Below are 26,915 nucleotides of genomic sequence, written 5' to 3' on the forward strand. Positions count from 1 at the left end.
GGGCTTAGAGCCCAGAACCCCAGAGGCCATTGTCAGTCCTGGGAGAGCCTCTCCCTCTCCAGGTGACTTTGGAGGAAACTTCCGAGGGCTTCAGGACATGCCTGGGGTTGGGAGGCCAAGGCTTAGGGTTGTGTCCCCAGCCCTTGACTCTCCTTCTTGCTTTAGAATTGCTTCATCTCTCTGGGCCTCAGTTTCCCTATCTATAAAATGAGGTGTTGGGAGTTGGGGATATCACTGCTCCCTTCCAACTCTAGAGCCTAGAAATCACTCTGGGCCTGTTTCCTCATCTGTTCAATGGGGACAGAAGATCCCAGGGCTGCCCATGATACTGGGGGGACACCATAGGGGCCAGACCTATGAGGACCTGGAGTCTGAGAATGGCCACCTTCAGAAGCTGGCATGGGAGGAGAGGAGAGAAGGGAGTGGGGGCTGGCTTAGAGGCTGTGAAAGTGGAAAAGTTTGTGGAATGGGGATTGTCTGGCCTCTGTCCCTAGCCCTCGAGTGCCCCCAGGGCATCAGCTGCAGCAGACAGAAATGCAGGGAAGCCAGGGCCACCTTTGGAGTCAGGGCTCTGCAGGTGAGCTCTTCTCCCTTTGGTTTTTGGAGAGAGAACTCCTGATGTGGGAAGTCCCATCACTGAGGCCAAACTCCCCACCCACCCAGAGCTTCCTGTTTGGGAGACTGGTCTAAGGGGCAGTGGCTTGTCTGTGGTCCCAGGGAATGCTGGGTTTTGTATCCCAACTGGCTGCTTACTACTCTTTTTATCTATGTGACCTTGTTAAAGTCCCATGCCTTCCCCAGACCTCAATTTCCTGATCTGAAAAAGAGGGTGTTTGGATTAGATGGGTCTCCACGGTTCGTTCCAGCTACAAAGCCTACACTTTGGATTGGAGGTCTTCTGGGGGCTCTTCATCCTGTCATGTTAGGGGGACCATGAGCCGGCTCCTTCCACCCTCAAATCTTTCTTTTCTTCATGGGAATTTTTTCCTTGGAAAAATTCTTTCTGAGCTCTTTATGTGAGAGCGTGTGTGAGTGAATGTGTGTGCAGGTGTGGGAATGCACTGTGTGTGAGTACTGTGAATGTGTATGTGAGTATGTGTGAGTGTGTATGTCCTGTGTTTGAGTGCCTATGTGAATGAAGGTGTGTGCAGGTGTGGGAGTGCACTATGTGTGAGTATAGATTATGTGTGTGTGTATATGTGAATCTGAGTGCGTGTGAATGAGTATGTGTGTGAGTGTCTGAGTTCGTGTGTATGTTTGAGTGCCTATGTGAATGAAAGTGTGTACAGGTGTGGGAGTGCACTGTGTGTATGAGTGTTGTGTGTGCATGTATGGGGTACCTGTGAATGTGAGTGCATGTGTGTGAGAGCATGGATATGTGTTTGTGAACATATATATAAACATTCTTTCTCAAGGGATCTTAGAAGCAGTCAATTGATCAGTCATTCGGTCTGTGGGTACATATATTAACACCTTTGAAGTGACTCTGGTCTGTAGCAGAGCGAGTCTGGGTCAGATCCTGAGACAGTTCTGGAGTTCCCTCTCATGACTAGCCCCACCAAGAGCGAGCATCCTGCGGAGAGGGGAGGGGGAGGTTGGTGGCAACCATTGGCCTTCCCAGAGCCACAAGGGGCCCCTTTGCCAGCTTTGGTCATTTTAGACTAAGATCTAGTTGATATTTGCCAGGCCTGGCTCCCCCACTCTCCTTGGGCCAGGCTCCCCAACTCTGATTTCTATTATAAATGCTTTTCATTTGTGCATTTTTCTGAGTGGGTGGAGGCATTCATCAGGCTTTGCTAGCCCTGAAGGGAAAAGTCCAGGAACAGCTGCAGACTCTGGGGAGGCTTAAGTTGAGGGGAGGCAGGCGCTCTGTCTGCAAATGTCGGAGGGATTGGCATGTGGAGGGGGATTAGGCTCAGCTCTACTTGACCCCCAGCGCTGCCCTGGGAGCAGTGGGGGTGCAGGTTCTGACTCCTTGGAAGGAAGGATTCCTTGGCCCTGAGCGCTGGCTCAGGATGGAGTGGGAGGCCTATGAAGGGGGTGGGTTCCCTAGCACTGAAGGTCTCCCAGCCAAGGATGGAAGACATGGCATGAGAAGATGCCTGTTAAGGCATGGGGCCGGACTTCATGCCCTTGCGGTCCCTTCCAGCTCACAGACTTTTTGCTGGTTCCCAGAACTGTCTGGGGCCCTGCTGGGCTCTGAGTGGGCTAGAGATGTAGCAATCCCTGTGGGACTGAAGCTTCCTGAGGGCAGGGAGCCCCTTTGAACTCCTCTGAGCGTTTAGGTCTGCACAGCGGGCTTACTACGGCATTATTTGGTACCCAGGGCTCAGACAGAACTTTTCCTTCATGTAGAACCCTCCAAATTCCAGCGAGGCATGGAAGGCGCCATATAATGCTCGGTGAATATCAATCAGGCTTGGACTAAACAGGCTGGTTATTTTGGTGTAGTTACAGTGGATTGGGTTACCCTGAATTGGGTTGTGCTTGGGGTAACCGTGTAAACAGTGTAAAATATAGGCTATGGCCAAAAAAAAGCCAGCCATCTGTTATCAATTCTATATATAAATATTCGCTATTCTTACAAGCCTTCAGGCAGACTTGGTGCTTCTCTGTCCCCCGCTCTCCCTTCTCCCTCTCTTTCCCCCTTCTCTCCTTTGTTTCTTTCTCTCACCTACTCTTTTCTACTTCTCTCTCTCTCCTTTCTCTCCTTTCTCCATATCTTCTCTCTTTTTCTCTCCTTCCTTCTCCCTCCCTTCCTCTTTCCTTCTCCCTTGTCCTCTTCCTCCTCCTTCTCTCTCCTCTTTCTCTCCTCTCCTTCTCTCTTTTTCTCTCTTCCCTTCCTTCTCCCTCCCTTCCTCTCTCCTTCTCCCTTCTCCTCTTTCTCTTTCTTTCTTTCTTTCTCTCCTCTCTCTCTTTCCTTCTCCCTCCCTTCCTCTCTCCTTCTCCTCTTTCTCTCTCTCTTTCTTTCTCTCCTCCTTCCTCTCTCTCTCCTCTCTCTCCTTTCTCTCTCTCTCTCTCCTTCCCCCCTCACCCCTGTCAGATTGTTTATCTTGCCTGCAGCCAGAAGACTTGAAAGCAGGTTTGTTTTGCTCATCCTTAGGCCTGTTTTCTTGGTGGGATTTCAGAATTAGCAAGAAATATTGTCCCCCCCACCTCAGGCCTGAAGGATTTTGAGCAGCCATCCAGCCTAGAGGAGGAAACTGAGGCCCAGAGAGGCGAAGGCATTTGAGTAGTTAAAGAGCAGAGCTAAGATTCCATCCCTGGCCCTCTGATTATTTCAAAATCCAAGTCTCCAATTACAAAGATTTCTTCTCCCAGCATCCTTGGGAATGCCAGTATTGTTACTTCCCATTTTACAGATAAGGAAGCTAAGGCCCAAAGAGATCAAATAACTTGGGAAGAGTCCCAGAGCTGATTTCATCAGGTCTTCTGGCACTCAGGGCAGGGTTCAGTCCCTAGTGCTTTTCTTTTCTCCCTTTCCCCTCTTCTTTTCTTTCTCAGATCTCCAGCCCTTTCCTTTGGTGTTTGTTTCTCTTCCCCTCCATTCTCCAACGTCCGAGGCTTGCTCTCCTTTCCCTCCCTGCCCTCGAACAAGAGCAGGGAGGCAGGAGCGCTCTGGAGAATTGGGGTCATTCAGGTTCCCTTCCCCTTATCCAGCCAGGCCTTGTTCTGGGGGCTCCTGCACCAACCTGTGGCACCCCTATTAGCCACACTTAACGCAATGACAGAAATGGAAGCCAGAAAGTTGTTTAATTAATGATGGTCCGCCCACGGTGGGAGAGTCAGTCAGCACACATTCGTTAAGCCAGGTACCCTGCAAAGCACTGGGGGTACAAAGAAGGCAAAACCCAGTTCCTGTTCTCAGGGAGTAATAGCCAGGCGTGTTAGCACCAGACAGCCCGTGAGGTTGGCAGAGCTCTGTCCTGACAAATGAGGAAGGGGCAGAGCAGGATCTGAGGTCAGCAACGAAGTGGCCAAGGACTCTACTCTTGGGCATTTTGCCCCCACAAAAGCCCCTGCCCACAGGGAGCTTACGTCTTGCCAGGGCTGAAGAACAGAATGTTGTAAGGTTGGAGGCTGCAGCCAAGGAGGCCAGGTTGAGGGGTAGGGAGCCTGGATTGAGTTGGCAGAGAACTTCCTAGATCGTCCAGCCGTCCCCCCTAGCCCCCCCACCCATGCCCTCATTGTACACAGAAGGGAAGCATTTCCAACAGGGAGAGGAAGTAACTTGGCCTACAGCACCTAGCCAGGGAGAGGGACCAAGTTAGGATTCAGACCCAGGTCTTTTGACTCAAGCCAACAGTCCTTATGAGTTGGTGTGGGCATTCACTGAAAAACTTAGAAATCCTGAATTCATTGATAACTTTCAAATGGCAGTATTTTAAGCAAGTATAGGTAGAGTGGATTGAGTGTTGACCCTGCAGGCAGGAAGACCTGGGTTTGAGGCCTGCCTCTGACAAATACTGACTGTGGGTTCCTAGACAGATCTATAAGCTGTAAGCTTATATAAGCTCTAAGGCCCTGGTGTCAAACTCGCCCCTGACCCCCACCGAAGGTTTCCTGCTGTGCAATTGTCTCAGAAAACCACGTTAACATTATCTGTATCTTATTGTAGTTTCGTTATTTCCCAATTATACATTAATGTGGTTCAGCAGTTCTGCCCTAGGCAAGTCTCTGAGACCAGAATTGGCAGAGAAGGTGCCAACTTGGATTGGTACAAGATGGTTCCTTCTGTGAAATTCCCTTTAATGGTTGAAACCAAAATCGAAACTGCACTAAAGTAGTGAGAGGCAACACAGCATAATGGCCAGAAGGAGTTAGGAAGACTAGCCTCAGTTTCCTCATCTGTAAAATGAGGAGGTTGGTCTAGAGTATCCCTGAGGTCCCTGCCAGCTTTAAATCTGTGACCCTCAGACCCTCATGCAAGTTCTCTTGGCTCTGTGATGCTGGGCGAATGAGGTAATCTCTCCTCCCTTTCCTCATTGGTAAAATGAAGGATGAATTCTAAGTCCCCTCCCATCTGTAAAGTCTAAGGCTGAGAGTGGAGAGACCTTCACTGAAATCCTAGCTCTGCCCCTTCCAACTCTGTGACCTTGGTCATCTGTCTGAGTCTCAGTTTCCTTATCTGTAAAATGGCCATCATCATGCTTTCCCCGCAAAGGCTCTAGATGGTTCCGTGGCTTTTTAAGCCTCCAGGGACACTGGCATGTGAGTTATTAAGCATATCAGGTCCTTAGTCTTTGGAGGCCCAGTTCCTCTAGGAGCAAGCAGGTGTCGGCTGGTTTTGGTGGGTTTTTCCCCAACTCAGTCTCTTTTTAAGCCTAATTCATTGAAAGTAATATCTGCTGCTTCTAGCTTCTTGATTTGGTGAGACAACAGGCAGACCCAGAGGTTTTTAGCTGTTTGCCTTTGAAAGGGAAAACGTGACCGACTCAGCAACTCCCAACAAGAGCAGCACACAATTTCTGGAAGGGTAAAAAAAATGCTGTCTTTCCAGTTTGGGTGGTGATCACGGCCGGGGCAAAAGGAGGATGTTTGTGCGGAAGCCAAATGTTAAGGCTCAGTCATCTGCACTTCTCTCCATGTCTGCTTGCTTAGCTCCATCCCCGTGCTAGGTCTGACCTGGAGGCAGGCCAGCCTCCCTGAGGTCCCACTTACTGACCACTCCCATACTGCTTTAGAAGGCTTGTTCAGTCGTTTAGTCCTCTCCGACTCTTTGTGACCTCCTTGCTTGACAAAGATACTGAAGTAATTTACCATTTCCTTCTCTGGCTCATTTTCCAGATGAGGAAACTGAGGCTTATGGATATATATTGACTTTCTCATTTTTCAAGAGCCCTCTTCCCAACCTCAACATTTTAAATCATTCATTCGTTTCTTAAACTCTTTTTTTTAATGTACCTACTATGTAAGGCTGAATGGAGGGAGAGCTGGAGAGGAGGAAAGGAGCAAGTAGTTTTATAATGCCTACTATGTGTCAGGTGCTTTACAAATATTCTTCACACCTATTATTCTATTATGATCCCCATTTTGCAGTTGAGGAAACTGAGGCAGACAGAAGTTAGGTGGCATCACAGCTAGTAAGGGTTTGAGGGTAGATTTGAATTCAGGTCTACCTGACTCTATCCATGGGGCCACCTAGCTACTATTGCCTTAGAGGGAGGAAAACATGGCTTCAGAACCCACCTCTGACACTTACTAGCTGGGAGTCCCAATTCTAAGCCTCAGTTCTTCTGTGAAATGGGAAGGTTGTTTAAGAAATCTGCACACCATGAAGAGCTAAGAATGTGGGACCCATATACGGTGTGCCGTGCCTAGCCCCTTATCATGGATGAGACCCAACCTCTGACCTCGGGGAATTTACCAGTGAGTAGGGAAGGGTTGACTGAGCTGAGCAAGACCAGAGCAGAGGCTGGGAGACAGGCTCGACCATTCCACAGGCTGGTCTGTTAAACGAGCTAGCCACGCTTTGTCAGCTATCTTGTGCATTGGAAGATCTGTCATTTGGAAGGGGGATTTGACTTACTCTGCTGGGCCCTGGAGGCAGGATCAGGACTCTGGAGGGGAACATTCTTTGTGGCAGATTTAGGGTCGATGTCAGAAATCACTTGCGAAATGTTAGAATTGCTGAAAAGTTGAATGACTGCCTTTAAAAGTAGTAAACTGCCCATCCTTGGAGGTGGCAAGTAGAAATGAGGGGATTCCTTGTTGGCCATACTGTACAGGGCCTTTCTGTAAAGGCATGAACTGGATGAGATGGTCCCTGGGGTCCCTTCCAGTGGTGACTTTCTGTGACAGAAGAAATAGGTACAGGTCTGAGCCCTTCACATGGGAATGGGACCCAGGTCTCCAAACACTGGAAAGAGCTGAGTTTAGCGGAGGGGAGATGGGGTTATTAATACTCTCGCTCACTATGCATTCTGTGATGCTCCACTCAGAGGCCATCTGTTTCAGGAAGCCTTCCTAGATTGGTCAGATGATTTAGAAAAGGGCTCACATTACCCTCTGCTATGGTTTACCTTGATCTTGGCTGATTGGGGCTAGCATGGCATCAGGGAAGACCCTCAGCTAGCACCAGAACACTTGGGATCTCAGGAGAAAGGAAAGCCTCTGCAAAAGGGGCAGACCCCTGGAAGGACAGAGGGCAGAATGGGCAGGTCTGCCTCCCTCGAAGGAAATTCCAAATCAGTGAGATCATAGATGCCTATGAGGTATTTGGGTTCTGGGGTTTAGTCCCCTAGAATGCCATCATCCAGTCCAGTGGGGAAACTGAGGCTCCAAAGAGGACAAATGACTTCCCCAAGGGCTTCTATGACAAAGTCATGCTTTTCCTATGTATAGGGTGGAGAAATGTGGGGGGCAAGTGATTGTGAAGTTGATAAAGTGATTCAGTAGTCTAATCAGATAATCCCCCAGCATGTGTTTTAAGCCCCTTCTGTGTGCTCAACAGGCCTTCTTTATGAGATGTTTCCTCAGAAGGAAGTCTCCTTTAGAGTGCCCCAGGGCTCTGCTTAGCTCTCTGCTGTGATTTAGGTGACGACAGGAATGGTGAGCGTCTAAAACCTTCAGATGGCCAACGCACATTGGGTGACCAAGTTGGTATCCAGAGCTTTTGACAGATATAGAGAATTGAGTTCAATCTAAGACGATGACATTGGCTTTGGATGAGTGTAAACTTTAACACTGAACTCAGTTTGGAAAAAGAAAATCAACATCACAAGTGCATGATGGGAAAGGCTGGCTGGCTGGCTATTTGTCTGCAAAAGATCTGAGGCTTTTAGCTCAGAAAGAAGGAACAAAAAACACCATCAAAAACCTCCCAATTCTGCAACTGTAACAACAAAACTCACAAAGCAAACAAGCTGCGTGATAACACAACCCCCCAAGCGATGGTTGGATTTTATTGGAAATCAGCGGGCCCCCTGGTCAGGATTAAAGTGGTGATGGGCCCCTGGACACTCTGCCCTGGTCAGATCACATTTTGGAGCATTGTGGTCATTTCCTGGCATGACATTTCAGAAAGAAACTTCCTACACAGAGGAAGAGGTAGACCTGCCGCCCCAGTATATGATATTAATACAAAGTATTACAGCAACATACAGAGTTACATCAAGGGGCAAGGTTCCTCTTCAGCAATGGGGAGATCAGAATTCAGGGTCCTTAGGAAGAGAATTTAATTAAAATGAAATTGAATTGAAAGGGAGTAGATTGAGTTACCTGGTTTTCATTGTCTTTGCCTAACTGGTCCTGATTCCTATTTGCAAGGGAACAGCTGGGGCTAGACTTGGCCCCCAGCCAGGATCTGTTCAGTAGAAGTTAATCATGTTGGGCGAGGTTCATGGAGAAAGTGTGCACAGATGGTCAGAAACTCCCAAGACCAGCTCCTCTGGCTGCTGGGGGCTCAGTGAAACTTCCTGAAAAGAGGGACTTGGGATGGAGCGTGAATGATTGACATGTGTCCCTCTGCGGAACCCTGGGACTCACTGGGAGCAGCTGTTTGGGGTGGGGGAGGAGGGAGGAGGAATTATCTGCATCTGGAGCTGCCCTCCCCACAACCCCACCCTCACAGCCCCTCCTCCACAACACTACTCCCACTCCCAGGGTGAAGTATGGGAGCCCGCAACTTGAGGGCACTTCTGTTTTCAGGTTCCTCATGCATAAAATTGGAGGAGGGGGAAGGGAAATTGGTGACATTGTTTCCTATATACATTGTATCCTCCCTGCAGCTGTCAGAGTCATCCTCCTAAGGTACAGATCTGATTCTATTACTGCCTTCCTCCAAAATCTAAAGTGGCTGCCTGCTGCTTCTAGGATAAAATAATCCTTAGTCTGGCTTGTGGTTACCAGACCATTGGCCTTGCTTTCACCTGTCCAACCTGACTTCCTACCACTGCCATTCACACACTTGTGTTCTAGAAGCTTCCTGAACAGGGTATTCCATCTCCTACCTACATGCATTTTTGCACAGGCTGTGCTCAGGCCTGGGATGCCCGCCTTTCTCATCCGTTGTGTCTCAGAATCCTTCTATTTTTTTTTAAGGCTCCATTTCGGTGCCGCCATCTCTGGAAAGCATACCCTGCTCGCCCTAGTTTTCCTTACACTGTAGTTGTTTGTGGGCCCTGGGAGGCACAAGTCTCCTCTCTGTCTGTTGGCCTCTCCTTTGGGCTTGGGGCTGTTACATTCAGATGTGATTTGCCAAGTTGAAAAACCATCACCTTTCCGAGCCAGGGCTGGAACCAAAGTTTCCTGAGTCTGGGGCCAGGCCTGTGCATGCACAGCCAGTTGGCTCAGGACAGTTGAATGTGGTTGGCCTGGTTTGGTGGGGCTGGCTAGTTTTCTTTGCTGTGAATGTTATGATATTCAAACAGGCTGAGGATGAACTGAAAAGTTATTTGTGGTGGGGGCTTAACGATCTTAGAAAAGGCTGCATCAGAGGCAGAGGCCCTGGGTTCAAGTCTTGTCTTTGACACCTATGGATTCAGAGTCCCAGAGGACTGGTGGTTGTACATCAGCCCAGAGAGTTTTCTCAGCAGCGACTCTCACCACCTTGTTGTTCTGGAACCAGATGCTTCATCTCCAGACTTGATGCATTTTTATGGGCTCCTCTCCGTGCCGGGAATTCTCTCCCTCCTCATCTCCCTCTCCTGGCTTCCTTCAAGCCCCAGCTAAAGCCCCACCTCTTCCAGGAAGCCTCCAATCTCCCCTAATGCTGGACGACTTCCCTCTCATCCTTATCGACAGCGTCTTTGTATGGAGTCCTTGGCTTATCTTTTCCCCCTTTCTTCTGAGAGAGTCTCAAGGGCAGGGACTGCCTTTTGGCTCTGTATTCCCAGTGCTTAGCCCGGTTTCTGGTACATACTAGGCACTTATTAAGTGTTTATTGATTGATAGGTGTTCCCTGTGCCAAGAAATCCCAGGTCTGGACCAGCCCCTCCACCTTTCCCAATCAGCTTTACCAAAAAAACAAACTGAGTATCAAACTAAAACTTATTCCCAATGAAAACATGCTGCAACAGACAAAGGACAATACCAATGTATCTGTGGCTCCCTCCACATCCCTGAATCCAATCTTACCCAGAAGTTCAGAATCTCAGAGCTAGAAGAAATCTTGGGGATCTTAACCAGTAGTTTTTAAACTTTGATTGTGTACCTGAGTTCAAATCAGGCCCAAGACACCCACTAGCTATGTGACCTGGGCAAGTCACTTTACCCTGTTTACCTCAGTTTCCTCATCTGTAAAATGAGCTGCAGAAGGAAATGGCCAACTACTCCAGTATCTCTGCCAAGAAAACCCTAAATGGGGTCATGAAGAGCTGGACATGACTGAAACGACTCAACAAGGCTCATAAGTAAAACAGTCTTGAGCGTTTCCACCATAGATGTATATTTTTTTATTTATAAAATAATATACATAGTGCTATAAATAGAAATTTTAAAGGATAAGGTGACGAATGACCCTGTGAGTAAAGGAGTTGCCAACCTCCCCCAGACATACATGAAGCAAAGAGATGCCCTAAACTTCATCAGGCTTTTGAAAGATGTGTTCACTTCTGGCTTTGTGGCCAATTGCCTAGTCAGCCTACTGGGACCTGTTGCAGAATGTCCACATTTGCTGTAACTCTCCAAGGTACTTCCCTTATACTTTAGCGATTTCACTCTGAAGCCATCTCCCCAGGGGGATGGTGCCACATAGTGAGGCTGCACATCTCCTCCAAGAGAGGCAGTGCCTGAACACCCTGCTGTGGGTCTTCCCACGGCTGAACCTCCACTGCATAGACATACCAGATGTACGAGAAGCCCATCCTGCACTATACTGTTGAGTTCCTGGCAAATAACTATCTATCACTAATTGGATAGATACCTCCAGTTATGAGGAACGCTTTACCTCCCCAGACATTTCATTTTGCTTTCAAAATAGCTCTCATTCTTAGGAAGTTTGTTTGTTTTTCCTGATTTAGAACTTACATCTCCCTCTTCAGCACATCCCCTTGACTGCTCCTGGTCTTGACTTAACAAAATTAATCTTTCCTCCCTATGACATCCCTTTAAATACTGGAAGATAGCTGTCAGTCCCCATTAGCTGATGAGCGAACGTACTACCATATTTTAACTCTTTTTTCTTGTCCATTAAAAAAAAGATTCCTTAGAATTTGTTTTTTTAATTAATTTATTTGCTTTCAGTTTTCTACAATCACTTCCATATATCCTAGATTTTTTCCCCCTCCTTCACCCTCCTCCCCTTCCTCCCCTGTCACTCCCCGAGATGGCTTGCAATCTTATATAGGTTCTACACATACATTCCCATTTAACACATTTTCACCTTAGTCATGTTGCATAGAAGAATTAAAGTGAATGGGAGAAACCATGAAAAAAAAAACAAAACATAACACAAGAGAAAATGGTCCGCTTCATTCTGCGATCCAATTCCATAGTTCTTTCTCTGGATGTGGAAGGCATTTTGTCTTGAGTCCATTAGGAATTTTTTAGGTGCTTGCATTGCTATGTAGGGCTAAGTACCAGAAAAAATCCTCACACACTGTGGTTGTTGCTGCGTACAAAGTTCTCCTGGTTCTGCTCCTTTGACTCAGCATCAGTTCATATAAATCCTTCCAGACCTCTGTGAAGTCTTCCTATTCAGAATTTCTTATAGCACAATAGTATTCCATTACATTCATATATGACAACTTGTCAGCCATTCCCCAACGGATGGGCATCCCCTTGATTTCCAGTTCTTGGCCACCACAAAGAGAGTTGTTATAAATATTTTGTACATGTGGGACCCTTTCCCATTTTTATGATCCCTTTGGGATACAGTTCTAGAAGCGTTATCACAGTTAATGGTGGTATCATAGAGAAAGGCATTGTGTATTGATGGATAGCATGCTGGAATGGAAGAGAGGTCTTGGATTCAAATCTTGTCTCCAGCACCTTTTAGCTAGGTGGTGTTTCCTCAGTTTTCTCAGCTGTAAAATGAGGGAATTAATCATTATGGCCTCTGAATGGGTCATCCTTTGTCACCAGGGGACATGTGGGAGCTCAGCCCTGGGGTTGTAGCCCATCATGTCTTGATGATGTTCAATGTTTCTGCTTTGCATTTGCAGCCTCTCCACTCCTGCTCTTTGCCAACCGCCGGGACGTGAGGCTGGTGGATGCTGGCGGAGCCAAGTTGGACTCTAGCATCGTGGTGAGCGGCCTGGAAGATGCAGCAGCTGTGGACTTCCAGTATGCCCAGGGAGTCATTTATTGGACGGATGTGAGCGAAGAAGCCATCAAGCAAACGTACTTTAACCAGTCTGGGAGCACGGTGCAGAACGTCATCATCTCCGGCCTGGTGTCCCCCGATGGCTTGGCATGTGATTGGATTGGGAAGAAACTCTACTGGACTGACTCGGAGACCAATCGAATCGAGGTGGCCAACCTCAATGGAACCTCAAGAAAAGTCCTTTTCTGGCAAGATCTGGACCAGCCACGTGCCATCGCCTTGGACCCTGCTCACGGGTAAGTAATGCTCCCACTTTCTTACAACCACCGAGTGACTGACTAGTGGTCTGCCCTTTTGGGTTTAGATGGAAGTGAAATTGAAAGGAAGGCTGAGGAGGTGGGAACACGCCCAGCCAGCCTGGTTTTTGCTGCGTCGTCACAGCTTTCTCCAGGTGGTGTTCTCTAGATTGAATTTGTCTTGTTTATCGGGCCATCACAAACTCGCACATGTCAGTTGCTGCCAGCCATGAGCTGGAGCTGGTAAGCATCTTTGCATTGTGTAGAGTGGAGTTGACACCCAGGCCCTTTGAAAGGCTTGGATATCGCTTTTAAAAAAGTTTTTGCAGGGTTCTCTGTACAACTGGACAGATGGAAAATGGGTGGAAATGCTGATTTTGTTTGGTGGTGCCAGTGATTTCATCAGTGATGGAACCTTCCAGTATGGAAAGTACTTCTACTAAAGTAGACTGGTAACTCTCTTGTAACTTACAGTCTTCAAGTGTTGCCTGTGGGCTAGTGAGGTATAAAGTAACTTGCCCAGGGTCAGAGCCTTTATATGTCTGAAATGGGACTCGAACCCTGGTCTTCCTGACCTAATTCAGGTAAAATATAAGATCAGAGACTTTGTGACTTGCCTGTGGTCACACAGCTAATAATATCAATAATAAATGATAAAAAATTAAATAATTTATATAGCTAATATATAATATTTATGTTATCTCAATATATAATATCTATTATATTTAATGTACATTTTAATATATAATAGAAATGTATTTTGTATGATATATAAATATTATAAATATATCAGTACATAATATATTATATATTTTAATATAATATAAACATCATAATGTAAATAATAGAATAAATTTAAATATTATATATAATTAAATAATATGTAAGTAATAACTCTCCTGCCTGGAGCTCACTATCCTAACAACATCCCTATGAGAGGGAGAAGTCCTAGAGTCATAGACTTCAGAAAGGACTTCAGAAATGGAGGGGCATTATCATCCTCATTTTATAGGTGGCATGACTGAGGCTCAGAGAAGTGAAATGACTGGCCCACAATCACTGGCAACTGTGCGGTCTCAGAGCTGGCTTAGGAGCCCTGCTCTGAGGCCAGCAACACTCTTGCCCCTATGCTGTCTTCTCAGCTGAAGTCAGGGCTTGAATAGTGAAGTTAACAGGAAGTGAGTTTCTTAGTAAGTCTAGGAAAGAAGCACCCTGGTCTTAAGAAGAGAAAATAGATGTCCTCAGTGCCCTCATTTGAAGGGGATAGGACTAAGGCCATGAGCTGGGAAGGGTCATCCTCAATTCCCAGCTCTTTCCCAAAGTTTGAGTTATGTGCTGCTATCAGTGCTAGGCATGAGGTCACACATGCTTTCCTGACAGCCTGGGGTAGTCACATTCTCTAGAGGGAGTGGTGAGGGCTCAGGCCTGAAGTTGGGGTGCCCCTGCCAAAATCACACCCCTGGTGAGGAGCCAGGACTAGGGGACTCAATATAGTCACTGTTGTTGTGTCTGCCTGGGAGGCAGGATGCTGGGGTCTAGCAGCACTGCTGAATAAGTACTCAGCCTCCCAGGATGGTGCCTGAGTCCCAGTAAGTGTGTGCAGTTTATTTTTGCAGTTTATCCCCTTTCTGCTCTGCTCTTGTAATTGCTGAGCAGGCCTTCCAGACTAGTCCGGGAGCTCCTCAAGGACAGAGACTGGATCTTTGTTGTCTTTTCTCAGGCCTCACCCTTGCCTAGCGTGGAGCAGTCCTGAGCACTTGTCAGATGCAGCAATCATGGCCATGAAAGGCAGGATAGGGCAGCAGAGACCTGGATGCAAGCGCTTTCTGTGACGGTGCTAATTGTGTGACCATGGGCAAGTTCCATCATCTCTGATCCTCACATCTTCCTAGGGTCATCAGTTAAATTAAGACAGGCCCCAAAAGGCCTTCTGTTCTGTCCTCTTTATTTTACAGAGGCTTAAAGAGGTTGAGTGTACTGCCCAAGGTCGCACAGGCTATAAGTGACAGAGCTTGGATTGAAACCATGTCCTCAGACTGTAGCAGCTCCCTTCCTATCACCATCCCACACTACTTCCTTACCTTTCAAATGGTGATAGTGATGGTAGTACTGGTGATGACAATGATGATGATAAGTGGACTTTTTAGACATTAACACATTTGAGCCTCACAGAAATTCTATGAGGTAGGCAATATTATTTCCCCCTCTCTTCAGCAAAGCATACTGAGGATCAGTGACAGTAAGTGACGGCCATGGTCAAACAGCTAGTGAGTGCTAGAGGTAAATTTTCAATCCAGGTTTTCCTGAGACCAACCTGAACATTCTGTTACTAAACCACCATAGTGCCTATAAAGCGTTTTGCCCTTTAGTGTTATGTATGTTATTATTTTGGGGCAGCCCAACTCTCCCGAGACTCTCTTTCTCTAGGTTGTAACTGGTTTGCTCACTCTACCTGGGTGAGGATGATTCCCCATAACAGTAACCATGAGGTGATAACTCCATTCTTTCAGAGTCCTAGAGATGACGCTGGTGTGAGGGAAGCATTCATAGTGCTCAACACTGTAGTTTCTGAGCACCCACCATCATGATTCCCATTTATGCAGATCGATCGCAATAATACCATGGACTCTTTAACATAAAACATTTAGTAAACTAGAAGGCAAAAACAGGAATAAGAACAATATAGCCGTCAGCTCTTAAACCTCAGCCACTTTCTCTCTCCAGTGCACACAGTGTCCGTGGGAAGTGGGCACACACAGTCAAGATGCACGTGAGTAGGGAAACAGATGGTTCTGAGGCAAGTAATGACTCTGGACTGCTGACTTGGATGTCCCTGGTCTCTTTAGGGAACTATCTGTACTGTTAGTGACTTGCTGGGATGTCAGGCTGCTGAAGTCAGTCTCTTAACACATAGCCACCCTTGGCAGTACACTGAGTGTTACACTTTTTCAGTGATAAACAGTTTCCTTAAGCCCGAAAACTGCCAAGTTCTGCTCTGGGCGTCTGAGAAGTTTCTCCCACTCAAACAAGCAGCAAGGGATTCTGCTTTTTTCCATTAATCTCTCAGCAAAGCCATGCCTCTGCTCCAATCAGCACAACTCATAGCAGAGCAAGGCTGGTCTTTCCTTCCTTGTTTCTCCCTCTCAAACCAAAGAGGATGACACAAACAAACCCTTGAGAGGTTTTTTCTCTCTCTGTATATATATATCTGTATCTATATATAGATATATATAGATATATATAGACACCACTATAGATGGTGTCTCCAGCCAGGCAGCTATCAGTAAACAACACCTCTCTTCCCATCCACACAGCTCCCAGAAAAACATCTGTAGAGACTGCCTATCGGTCCTCTGGGGCCAAGCAGAACAAATCTAAATCTCTTTTCTATGTCTTTCATATATGTAAAGATTGCTAGCATGTCCCCCTTCTTTTCTCCAGGCTCAGTATTGCCAGTTTGCTTCCTTAATTGTGGCATGGCATAAAAGGTATATACGCCACTCTCATAATCAGAACATTTCTGGCTCAACGTGCCCTCACTTTGTGTCATGGGGGATCCACAGTCATGGTTTGGGTTTCTGGTTAGTGTTAGGATTAAAGCAGCCAAGTTGCCAGAAATCACCACCAGACATTAACATGGGTAGAGGAGAATTTGAGGACATCCAAATTCCTTGCACTCCTGGCTGTGATTATAGTCCAAGGCCTTCCTCTTGTGCTTTTTAAATCACACGTGGTTTTAAAAGGAACTGTTTCGTGGACTGTCTGCAGCTGCATTTTTCCTGCATCCTTAGGAGATAGAAATGTTTCCCCAGGGAAACCAGTCTCTGGGGGTTCTTTTCATGAACTTTTACACAGACCAGGAAGTTGGTTGCTTAAAAAATTTTTTTTTTATCTTTTTTGTGGTAATTTTAATATCATCATTTTTATGTCCCTCCTTCCTCCTCTACCCACGAGCCCAAGATTGAAAAAGAAAGAGGGGAGAAAAAGCAGGTCAGCAAAACCAACCAATGTATCAAGTGCCTGACAGTATATGCACTATTCCATACCCACAGCCCCCCACCTCCAGAGAAGGGAGGGGTGTGCATTCTCTCAGCTAAATTGCTTGTTTATTTGTAGATAGGAAAAGACAAGAGTATAAGGGCTTTGTGGTAGCCACTTAAACATAGGATTCTCACCACTTGAACATCTTGGTGCTGCCTACTACAACGGTGTAATTTACTGGTTTCTGATTGACTGGGGAGCGCTCTGTAACTCACTACTTCTCAGGGCTTGCTTGGGCCATTCTGGCTCCATTTTGCCTCATTTGGCATTTAGAAGGATTGTATGTGTGCTGGGGTAGGGGAGCAGAGGAGCATTACAGAATGGAAATGAGATGGTTTGAATCATTTCCTCTATAGTTTAGAGTTTTTCTGAGACCAGAACAGCTCAGCACTGTGTATTGCTCCAAACCCAGGTAAATAAGTGAAAATTCTCCAGACCTCTATCATCTTTTCCTGTAGAAATAAAAAATTCCACAACTCTTGACAGCAGCTCCAAATACCATCAGTGGTAGCTGTGCCCTGGTTAGAAGGCCCTGTTTAGTTTGTTTTTGTCTTTGGGGGAGAGAGGCAATATCACTTAAAGTCTAATTCTTTTACATTTGTGTGGTGTATCACAGCCCTTTAAATTTTGACTAGGGACTTTTCTTTTCAAGCTGTTTGGGGTTAATTTTTAAAACATGAGTCATGGACTTCTGAAGTCTGACATCTCAAAGGTTGCCTTTGCCGGGTTGATGAATGATTTGTACCTCTGAGGTTTGAGAAATTTTATCTGGCCTTATTTGGCAGTAACTTCAATCCTCATAGCTCTGGCGCCAAGGGGGAAGGAGCCTTTGACTTCAAATTCTGGGGCTGTTTTTGAATTATTCCTGCTCTTTGAAAGGGGGCCGTTGAGATTTTGAAATGCTTAAAAAATCTTTGATTCTCCCCTCTTTGTTTAATTGTCTCTAAAATCTTCTGATCATGTATTCCAATCATGTCAGGAGCTGGGTTGATGCAATGAAAAGAACACAGGATGTGGTATCAGAGACAGGACCTGGGTTGTCCTTTATGACCTCTGTGATTTTGGACAAGATTCTTCCTCTCTCTGGGTTACAATTTTCTCAGCTGGAAAATGAAGGGGTTGGGTAAGATATCCTCCAAGGACCTTCCAGCTCTTGATGAATGATCCCAGGGATCTGCATTTGGGACAGACCTTTGAATATTCATTTGGACCCAAGGCCATTCAGTCTGAGTCTTAGTAGGCAGCTCCTCTGTGGCTTTGCTGAAATGGGCACAATCAATTACAGGCAATTAAGAAATTCTACATGATAGAATAGATCTTTAACCATGTATTAAAGGAATTGCCATTGATTGATTGAACTAAATACAGTTAAATTAAGCTGTTCAAAGCTCTCATCCTGGTAGGGGATAAGAGAGTAATAACTGTCATTCTCATTTTAATAGATGGGAAACTGAGGCCTAGGGAGGTCAAATAGTTGAAATCAGGAAGGCCTGGATTCAAAACCTGCCTTGCTTAGTTATAAGCTGTGTGATTCTGTGCATATCACTGGACCACTCAGTGCCTCAGTTTCTTCATCTGTATAATAAGGAGTCAGATTATGTTGCCTCCAAGATCCCTTCCATCTTTAAATTTATGACCCTAGGAGGTTATTGACTAAGGAAATTGACTTACCCATGGTCACATGGTCAGTATTTATTGGACTTGAACCCGGGACTTGAATGCAGGTCTTGCTGTCTCAATCTCTCCTTCCCTCCTCCCCAATCCCAGAATGTCCGAGTTGAAAAGAACCTCAGAAACCTTGGAATGCAACCCCTTTCTGACTAAGAATTCCTCCAACGTTACTCTGGACAAGTGGTCGTCTTTCAATGCTGGGGACTCCCGAGACAGCCTGGCCCCTCTGGGTTGGCTCGATCATTGAAGTATTCCTGATGTCCCTCCTCTTGGTCCTTGTCCCTTTTCCTGCCCTTGGGCTGAGCAGAGCCAGGCTAACCATTGGCCCTTGCCATTATCCAGGGCTCTGTGAAAATCATGTGTTAATGACTGGCTTGTCTACCGGTGAGGGGGCCTTTCTTTTTCAGTGCAAAAAATCTGAAAGTGATGGATATTTTTCTAATTAAAAATAAATTTACTATTAAAAAAAAATAGCTGCATGGCCTTGGGCAAATCATTTCTTTTCTGTGGGTCTCTGCTTCCTTCTATGTGCAACAAAGACATTGGACTAGTCCAACCCCTGGGATCAATACCAGCTCTGAATCAGACTGTGGTTGGCACAGTCAGGGCTGGAGTAGGGATAAAGGGAGAGGGCAGGCCCCCCCTAAACAAACTGTTCTCTTGCCTGACTTCTGCCCCTTCTCCTCACTTCTCTCCTCTCTGAAATCTGGCTGGATCTTGTTGAGTGTGGTGCATATAAAAAATCCCATTCAGGGATTTTCTTTAGGGAGCTTGAGAAAAGAGAGCTGGGCCAACACCTTGGGATGGAACAATCATAATAGTTAAGAGTTAGAATCTACATAGCTGGTGTTTGCAGAGCACTCTACAAAGGTTCTCATTTGATCCATACAACAGCCTTGTGAACTAGGTACTGTATTTTCCCCTCTGAATTTACAGATGAGGAAACTGAGGCAGACAGCAATTAAGTGACTCACTTAGGGTCAGATGGCTAGTGAGTGTCGGAGGCTACATTTGAACTCAGGTCTTTTCCTGACTCCAAGTCCAACACTCTTGATTTCTCTACCCAGCTACCCAAAAGATCGTTTCCTCTTGGCATTTGGCAGGCAGGCTCAAAGCACTTAATCAACATAATCTGCTCCTACTTGAGAAATCAGGCACCACCCATCCTGAGCTGCAGATCTCAGCCCACCTTTCCCCCTCAGATCTCGGCCCCCCCCATCTCCTCCCTCTCCCCTCAGATCTTGGTCTACTTCCCCCCTGCCTCTCACATCTGGGCACAGGTTGCTCTGTGCTCCCATCCTGGCTCCTCCACCATGCTGACTTATAGAACTGCTGGCCCGCTCTCAGGATGGGGCTGGGAGGAGAACTTGGGACTGGGGCAGGATGGCCTGAGCCTCCTAACAGGGGCTCTGAGGAAAAGAGAAGGGGGCAGGGCAGGAGAGCATGCAGCCACCTCCTTCCCCTCTTCTCTCTTGCTGTCAAGGACACCATCATCCTTCTAGGCGGCCAAGTCACCCTCTGTTGTCCCCATCCCTCAGTCTCATTGTTAGAAAATCTTGTGGATTTCCCCTCCTCAGCCTCCTTAGATCCTACCCCTCTAACCCTAAACGTGGCTAGAGGAGAGTCAGGAAGAGCAAAATACAAAGCCTACCTCGAACACTTACTGGCTATGGGACCCTGGGCAAATCACTTAACCTCTATTTGCCTCAGTTTTCTCATCTGTAAAATGAGGATGATCACAATACCTCCCTCCCGGGGTTGTTGTGAGGGTAAAATGAGATAATATCTGTAAAGCATTCTGCAAACCTTGAAGTGCTATATACGAGCTATGTTATTATTATCACTCAGGCAGGAGGTAGACACCGAAGGGGACCCCAGGAAAGTTCATGGTGACTGGCTCCTGCCTTGGGTGACACTGTCTCCAGGCACCAGCTTCTATCTGAAGCCTTCCCAAGCTCCCTCTCATGTAAGGGCCCAGCACCGTCCTTGTCTTGTTTCTATTGATCTGTGAATATTTTCTTCCTTCCCAGTAGAATGTCAGTTTCTTGAAGGCAAGGAAGGTTTTGTTTTTGTCACACTGGTGCCTAGGAGGCCCATGTAAATGCTCATTCTGGCTCAGTATCCTGTGTCCTTGGGAGACAGCAGAGTCACCAAAGTTAAGGTCAGGAAGGGTTGGAGCTCCGATACAGCCTCCTCCTCTGTGGGGACCTCCCCATGTTTGCTACACCGATGATGCCTTTCCCTACCACGGCTCCCAGGGCCTCTTTTCCAGCTCTCAAATACTTTTCTGTGTCATGTTCTGTGTTTTCTCTGTGCATTTGTGTGAGCTCAGCAAGGGAAGGGGCTGTGTCTCAGCTAACTGGGCCTGCTCCAGTGATTTGTACCTAGTAGGCATTTAATAAATCTATGTTCCTCTTTCCAGAAGGCGGGGTGTGGTCAGCAGAGCCAGCTGTCCGCAGGAGGGGAGCTGCAGGAGGGGAGCTCCTCCGTTGGGCCTCCCTGGAGTTGTGTCCCTGGGACAGAGGAGGGGGCAGGGAGGCTTCCTTCTCAACCATGACAGAGAAAGCCCAAGAACTAAGTAAAGTGGGAAAGTGGTCTTTTGCCATTAAGCCTTCGCACACACGGAGAACTTTCCAAGCCTTCTGCCAAAGCAAATACATTAGAGTCTCGTTACTGTAATGTTCTCCCATCCCTTCCCAAGACCCGATGAGAGCCGAGGCAGACTTTGGCTGAGGCTGTCCCTGGGGCAGGAGGAGATTTCAGGGCAGAAATCCCTCTTGAAAGCAGTAAAGAGATGCCTCCTCCATGTCCCTTCTGGTGCCTCTTCACTCTCCCTGCCTTCACCCACAGCCTTGGACTGCTGTCCATGAGCTGTCAGGGGGTCAGTCAGGATTGGTAACATGAACCATTTGTGCTGGAGGGCCCCAGTGAGAACAAAAACATGCCCTGATTTCAGAAAATCCAAGCCTGACCCATGTTTGGTTTCCTCTCTGGCAATTTCCTTCCCTTCTGCATGATTACTGCTGCTGTTCGAGTGCAGGGGGAGGGGAGGGATCACAGATCATAGAGACAGAGCTGGAATTCCCTTACAGACCATCCAGTCTAGTCTTCCCGTTTTACAGATGAGGATACTGGGGCTCAGAGATGATGTGACTTGCCTAGAGGAGGGAAGGGAGGCTTATATTGAACTATTGATGCTTTTCAGGTAGGAATCCCTTTCTCTTGCTCCCTGAATCATAACATGTTGTCCATTAGCAGACATTTGCTGAGCCCCATGGGTGCTCAGGGATGTATAGAAGGGATATATGTGGGATAATCCCTACCTTCCAGGAACTTGGAGTCTCACTGGGCATTAGGAATAGGCAGTAAAGGATCCCGGGGGATCTGTGCCCTTTGAGTGGTGAGATCAGTAAATGAGTTCTGATCTGTGGGAGGAAGCCAACCCTGTGGCCTGGGGTGGGGGACTCTGGGAGGGCTTGGAGGAGAAAAGGAGGGACTCATTGGGATCACAAGATCATATATTTAGAACTGCAAAGGAACGTTTTGTTGTTGTTCAGTCGTGTCCAACTCTCCACGACCCTGTTTGGGATTTTCTTGGCAAAGATACTGGAGTGGGTTGCCATTTCCTTCTCCAACTCATTTTACAGATGAGGAAACTGAGGCAAATAGGGCGAAGTGACTTGCCCAGGGTCACACAGCTAGTAAGTGTCTGAGGCTGAATTTGACTACAGGCCCAGTGCTCTTTCCACTGCACCACCTGGCTACTCCAGAAGAGAACCTTAGTGACCATTTAATCCAACTTCTTTCATTTTATTTATTTTTAAAAATAAGCTTTGTTGACACATTTTGTTTTTACATATCAGTCCTTTCTGAAAATACACACTCCCCCTTCCCACATCTGCCCGGAGGAGTCCTCTCTACTGTCAACAAAAAACAGTTTAGCAAAGCTTCGATGCAGTCACCTCTCCTACCTGGGAAGATGGCCATTGGGTCGCCAGGAATCTCCCACCTCACTGTGAGAAGAGGAAGGTGTATTTCTTTGTTGTCTGCTCTCTAGGACCTCTCATTAGAACATGACCTCCTTGGAGGCTTTCTTCTGCACTTACATGATTGTACTCTTTGTGTCCGTTGTTTTTTTCTTGGTTCTACTTATTTCTCCCTGCATCAGTTCATGCGGCTCTTCCTATGATTCTCTGATTTTCTCATAGTCAGTCTCCCTTGATTTTACAGGTAAAGCTGAGGCTCAGAGAGATTAAATCCCTTGTCCTGTTAATCTCTCCTGCTCACCAGGAGTGTGTCTTGGAGATATTACCGGTTTAGTTCCAGACTACCTCAATGGAACAAGTATCACAATAAAGCAAGTCACATGATTTTTTCTGGTTTCCCAGAATGTATAAAAGTTATATTTACTCTAGCTAAAGTCTTTTCAGTGTACTATAGTATTATGTATAAAAAACATTGTGCATACCTTAATTAAAAATACTTTATTGCTAAAAAATGCTAACCATCATCTGAGCCTTCAGCGAATCACAACCTTTTTTCTGGGAGAGGGTCCTGTCTCCAGGTCCATGACTGCTGACTGATGGGGGGGTGGGGGTGGCTGCTGAAAGCTGGGGTGGCAATTTCTTAAAGTAAGACAACAGTGAAGTTGGCTGCATTTGACTGTTCCTTTCATGGAAGATTTCTGTCTAGCATGCAGTGCTATTTGATAGCATTTCACCCTCAGGAAAACTTTCAGAATTGGCATCCATGCTCTCAAACCCTCCCACTGCTTTATCTACTAAGTTTCTGGGATAGTCTTCGAGATTGTTGTGTCTCAGGGAATAGGAAGGCCCAGGGAGGAGGGGTGGGGAAGATGGGAAACAGTGGGTTCGGAGAAGTCAGAACACACACATTTACCAATGTCTTATGTGGGTCCCTAAACAAGGGCAAGTAGCCAGATCAACAGAGCAGATAGAATAGTAATGATAAGTTTGAAATATTGTGAGAATGACCAGAATGGGACAGAGACACGATGTGAGCACATGCTGCTAGAAAATGGTGCTGCTAGATTGACTCCATGAAGGGTTGCCATAAACCTTCAATTTGTATGAGCCCCATCCCCCTGCAAAAAAAATCTGCAAAATGCCATGAAGCAAAGCACAGTAAAATGAGGTGTGCCTCTACTGCCTCTGTATTTGTCTTTAATTATGTTCCACAAACCTCTTCCTTTAGATGGATGCTGGGAATGGAGTTAGAAAAGTCTGGATTCAGATCCTGCCTCTGAGATGTGCTAACTGGGGGAATCACAACTTCCCTGAAGCTGTTTCTTTCTATGTAAAATGGGGACACTAACACCTACCTCACACAGTTGGTATGAGGCTTACCTGAGATGGAAGGCACTTTGCCAACTCTGGGCCTCTCTAGAAGCCCCAGCTGTTTTTATGAGTGAGTCATGGGTTTGGAAATTGAAGCTTGAGTACTCAGAGAGGTGTCCCCAGTGGTGTGGTTCCATTTGCCCTACCTCATTTTTAGAGGACCATAGTTTAAGAAGGACTTTGACGAGCTGTAGAGTGACCAGAGAAAGTCACTTTAGCATGGGGAAGGGCCTGTCTTTCACACCATACACATGAGCGTACGTTGGAGGAAATGGGGATTCTTAGCTTGGGGAGGAGAAGACTGAGGCATGTCTTCAAGTATATGAAAGGCTGTCACCTAGAGGAGGGATTTTATTTTTTCTGCTTGGCTCCAAGGGCAGAACCAAGAGGAATGGGGTAGAAGTGGCAGAGGGACAAATTGAACTTGATGTCAGGAAACCTTTCCCAACAATGAAAGGTGTCCTTGAATGGAATGTCCTTCCTGGAGCAGTGATTGGTTCCCCTTAGATGTAGGTCTTCAGACAAGACCTGGATGACCCCTTGTTGGGATGTGCTAGAGAACCTTCTGGGTCAGGTATCAGCTGACCTCAGTGTCCTCTGAACTCTCATCAACTCTGGAATTCTGTACTGATTTGAGCATGTGATAGGCCCGAAGTAGAGACAGCGTACTATCACAGAACGAGCACTCACTTTGGGATTTGCCTCAGTGGAGGTTGATTCTAATGTTGTGGCTGATCATCTTTGTGATTTTGGACAGATTGGGTCTTTGTTCTGCCTCAGTTTCTTTATCTGCCAAGTGAGAGGATTGGGCCAGATGATCTCTAAGGTCTCTTCCTTTTCTGATGGTGTCAGAGGAGGTCTCATCTAGCTCTGAGAGGCTAAGAATTTGTAATCACCGAGAAGTCAGCTGTCAATCAATAGGCCTTTATTAAGTACCTCTAATGTTATGGGTACCAACTGTGACAAAAACAGAACAGTCCCTGCTCTCAGGGAGCTCCCATTCTATCAGGAGAAATAGTACAAGTACCTCTAAATAGATACAAGGTGTTTACAAATAAAGTTCTAGTTAGTTTAGGGGAAGCCCCATTCCCCAGGACCTCCCTCCGTCCCTAGTGTTTCTGGTTACAGGCAGATGCATTCCATTATGAGTGATGATCCCCCAAACAACTCTTGTACTTTTGGGAAGCTTCAAGAAGGCTTCCTAGGCTGCCTGTCTCCCTTCTTCCATCTCTCCCTTTCTTGGCAGAGTGGAAAGTGGGAGTGTTCCCCCTGGCAGTGGGGGACAGGAGGACAGGAAGTTCCTTCTTCCAGATTGTGCATGAGGAGTTGCTTGACCATGTCCCCTATCTAGCTCCAGAGGCTACCACCTGGGCTGAGGGCTCTGGGGGCCTCTTCTAGGCCAGAGTTCACTTGGCACACCCTTCATCAGCCAGAGCCTGGGCCTTGGCCAGGACCTGGCTTGGTCCTGAGCTTGGCTTGCTAGTACTCCCAGGTTCAGATCAACAACAGGGTGAAATCCAAGCCTCTCCTCCCAACTCAAAATGTCAAGGCCCCAAAATAACTCCATACCTGGGCAGTTCCCGAAGTACCAGCCCTCTCCCTCCAGGAAGGTTGTCTAGGGAAGTTGCCCTTCCTCTGTGCCATCTGCTGGGCTGGCCCACTCTGCTGGGCACATGGGTTCCCGAATCATGGTCCTGCCTGGTTCTGAGGCTCTTGCTGAAGGGAACCCACAGGCATCTGTTATGCAACAGGGCCAAAGGAATGTGAGTCACCCGGAGCCAGAGTCCAGGGAGCTCGCATTTTTCTGGTCTCCGGCTCAGCTTGAGCGTTCCTGTCCCTGTCCCCAGTTTGGGCCTCCTTTCTAGGCAGAAGAAGCTGCCTCCCAGCTTCATGTCCAGGTTTCTGGGAATAGCTGCAGGCTGAGGGACAAACCCACCCCTCTTCCCCCAGGAGGGAGAGGAGCAGAGCTTCCACTTTGGAGGAGAGCCCTCTGAGGCCACCCAGCCCCTCTCTCATTTTGTAGATCAGGAAATGGAGGCCCAGAAGAGGAAGGGGCTGCCTGAGGTCACATAGCTCTTAAGGGGCCGAGATAGATTTGGACCTAGATGTTCTGACAGGAAGTCCTATACTTACCACTGTTCTGCCCTGCCTCTCCTGTCACAGCGCTGGGGGAGGGGGACCTTGGGGCAGCCTGTGCCTGAGCAGGCATCTCCTTCAGTATAGAATATCCCTGAAGGGGAGTCAGTCAGCAGGAACCTATGTGTCTGGGACTCTGCTAAGCATACAAGCCCAGTCCTGTCCTCAAGGACCTCACAGTCTAATGGCAAGTGGGTATCCAGCCTCTGGTTGGAGCCTGAATTGAATTGATGCTCTCTCAGGGTACCCCATTCCACTTGGGGAGGGCTCTCATTATAGGGAAGTTCTTCCTCTGATCCCCCAGCCTCCTGATTTTCCCCTCTAGGAACAAGCAGAATAGTCTCTTCCCTTTTCTAGGGAGGCCCCAGGGTTGGTGGGAAGAGCCTTGGCTCTGGGGTCAGAGGGCAGGGCCCCAAATTGCACTCCTCTAAAACTGATTCCTTATGTACCTTGGGCAGGTCACTTAATTCCCCAGGCCTTAGTATCCTTTTCTGTAAAATGAAGGAGTTGGACTAGACAGCCTCTTGAGGTCCCTTCTAGTCCTAAATCTTTAATTTCTCTGGGCCTCAGTTTGTCAAATGAAGGGGTTGGATGACATGACTTCTGAGGTATCTTCCAGCCATCATTCAGCTGGGTGGTGCAGTGGATAGAGCTAGACCTGAAATGAGGAAGACCCAAGTTCAAATCTGACCTCAGGTATTTACTAGCTGTGTGACCCTGGGAAAGTCACTTGATTTCTGCTGCTTTAGTTTCCCCAACTGTAAAATGAGGACGATCATAGTATTTCCCTCCCAGGGGTGTTGTGAGGTTCAAGTAAGGTAATAGTTGTAAAGTTCTGAGCATGGTGCTGGGCACATTGTTGTTGTCCAGCCATTTTTAAGTTGTGTCTGACTCTTCATTACCCCATTTGGGGTTTTCTCAGCCGAGATACCAAAGTGGTTTGCCTTATCCTTCTCCAATTCATTTTACAGATGAGGAAACTGAGGCAAACACGTTCAGATGAGTTGCCCAGGGTCACACAGCTAGTAAATATCTGAAGTCAGATTTGAACTCAGGAAGATGAATCTTCCTGACTCCAGGCCAGGCACTCTATCCGCTGTGATGCTTTCTGGTTGCCTACCTCTGTGCCTCTGCAAGCCTCCCCACCCCCACCCTTCATCCTTTGGAACTGTACTTCCCCCCCTCCTTTAAGACTGAGGGCCATATCTT

The 26,915-nt window shown here is 47.0% G+C and overlaps 1 protein-coding gene across 1 annotated transcript in view; it reads left to right on the forward strand.

Annotated features, from left to right (window-relative positions):
- Positions 1-26,915, forward strand: part of LRP5 (LDL receptor related protein 5) — a 144,903-nt gene that overhangs the window by 26,256 nt on the left and 91,732 nt on the right. The window contains exon 2 of the mRNA XM_072639367.1: positions 12,105-12,501. Coding sequence (XP_072495468.1) covers positions 12,105-12,501 — 397 coding nt within the window. The remainder of the gene's footprint in view (positions 1-12,104; positions 12,502-26,915) is intronic.

Source organism: Notamacropus eugenii, chromosome 2 (assembly GCF_028372415.1).
Source record: "Notamacropus eugenii isolate mMacEug1 chromosome 2, mMacEug1.pri_v2, whole genome shotgun sequence".
Classification (NCBI taxonomy): domain Eukaryota; kingdom Metazoa; phylum Chordata; class Mammalia; order Diprotodontia; family Macropodidae; genus Notamacropus; species Notamacropus eugenii.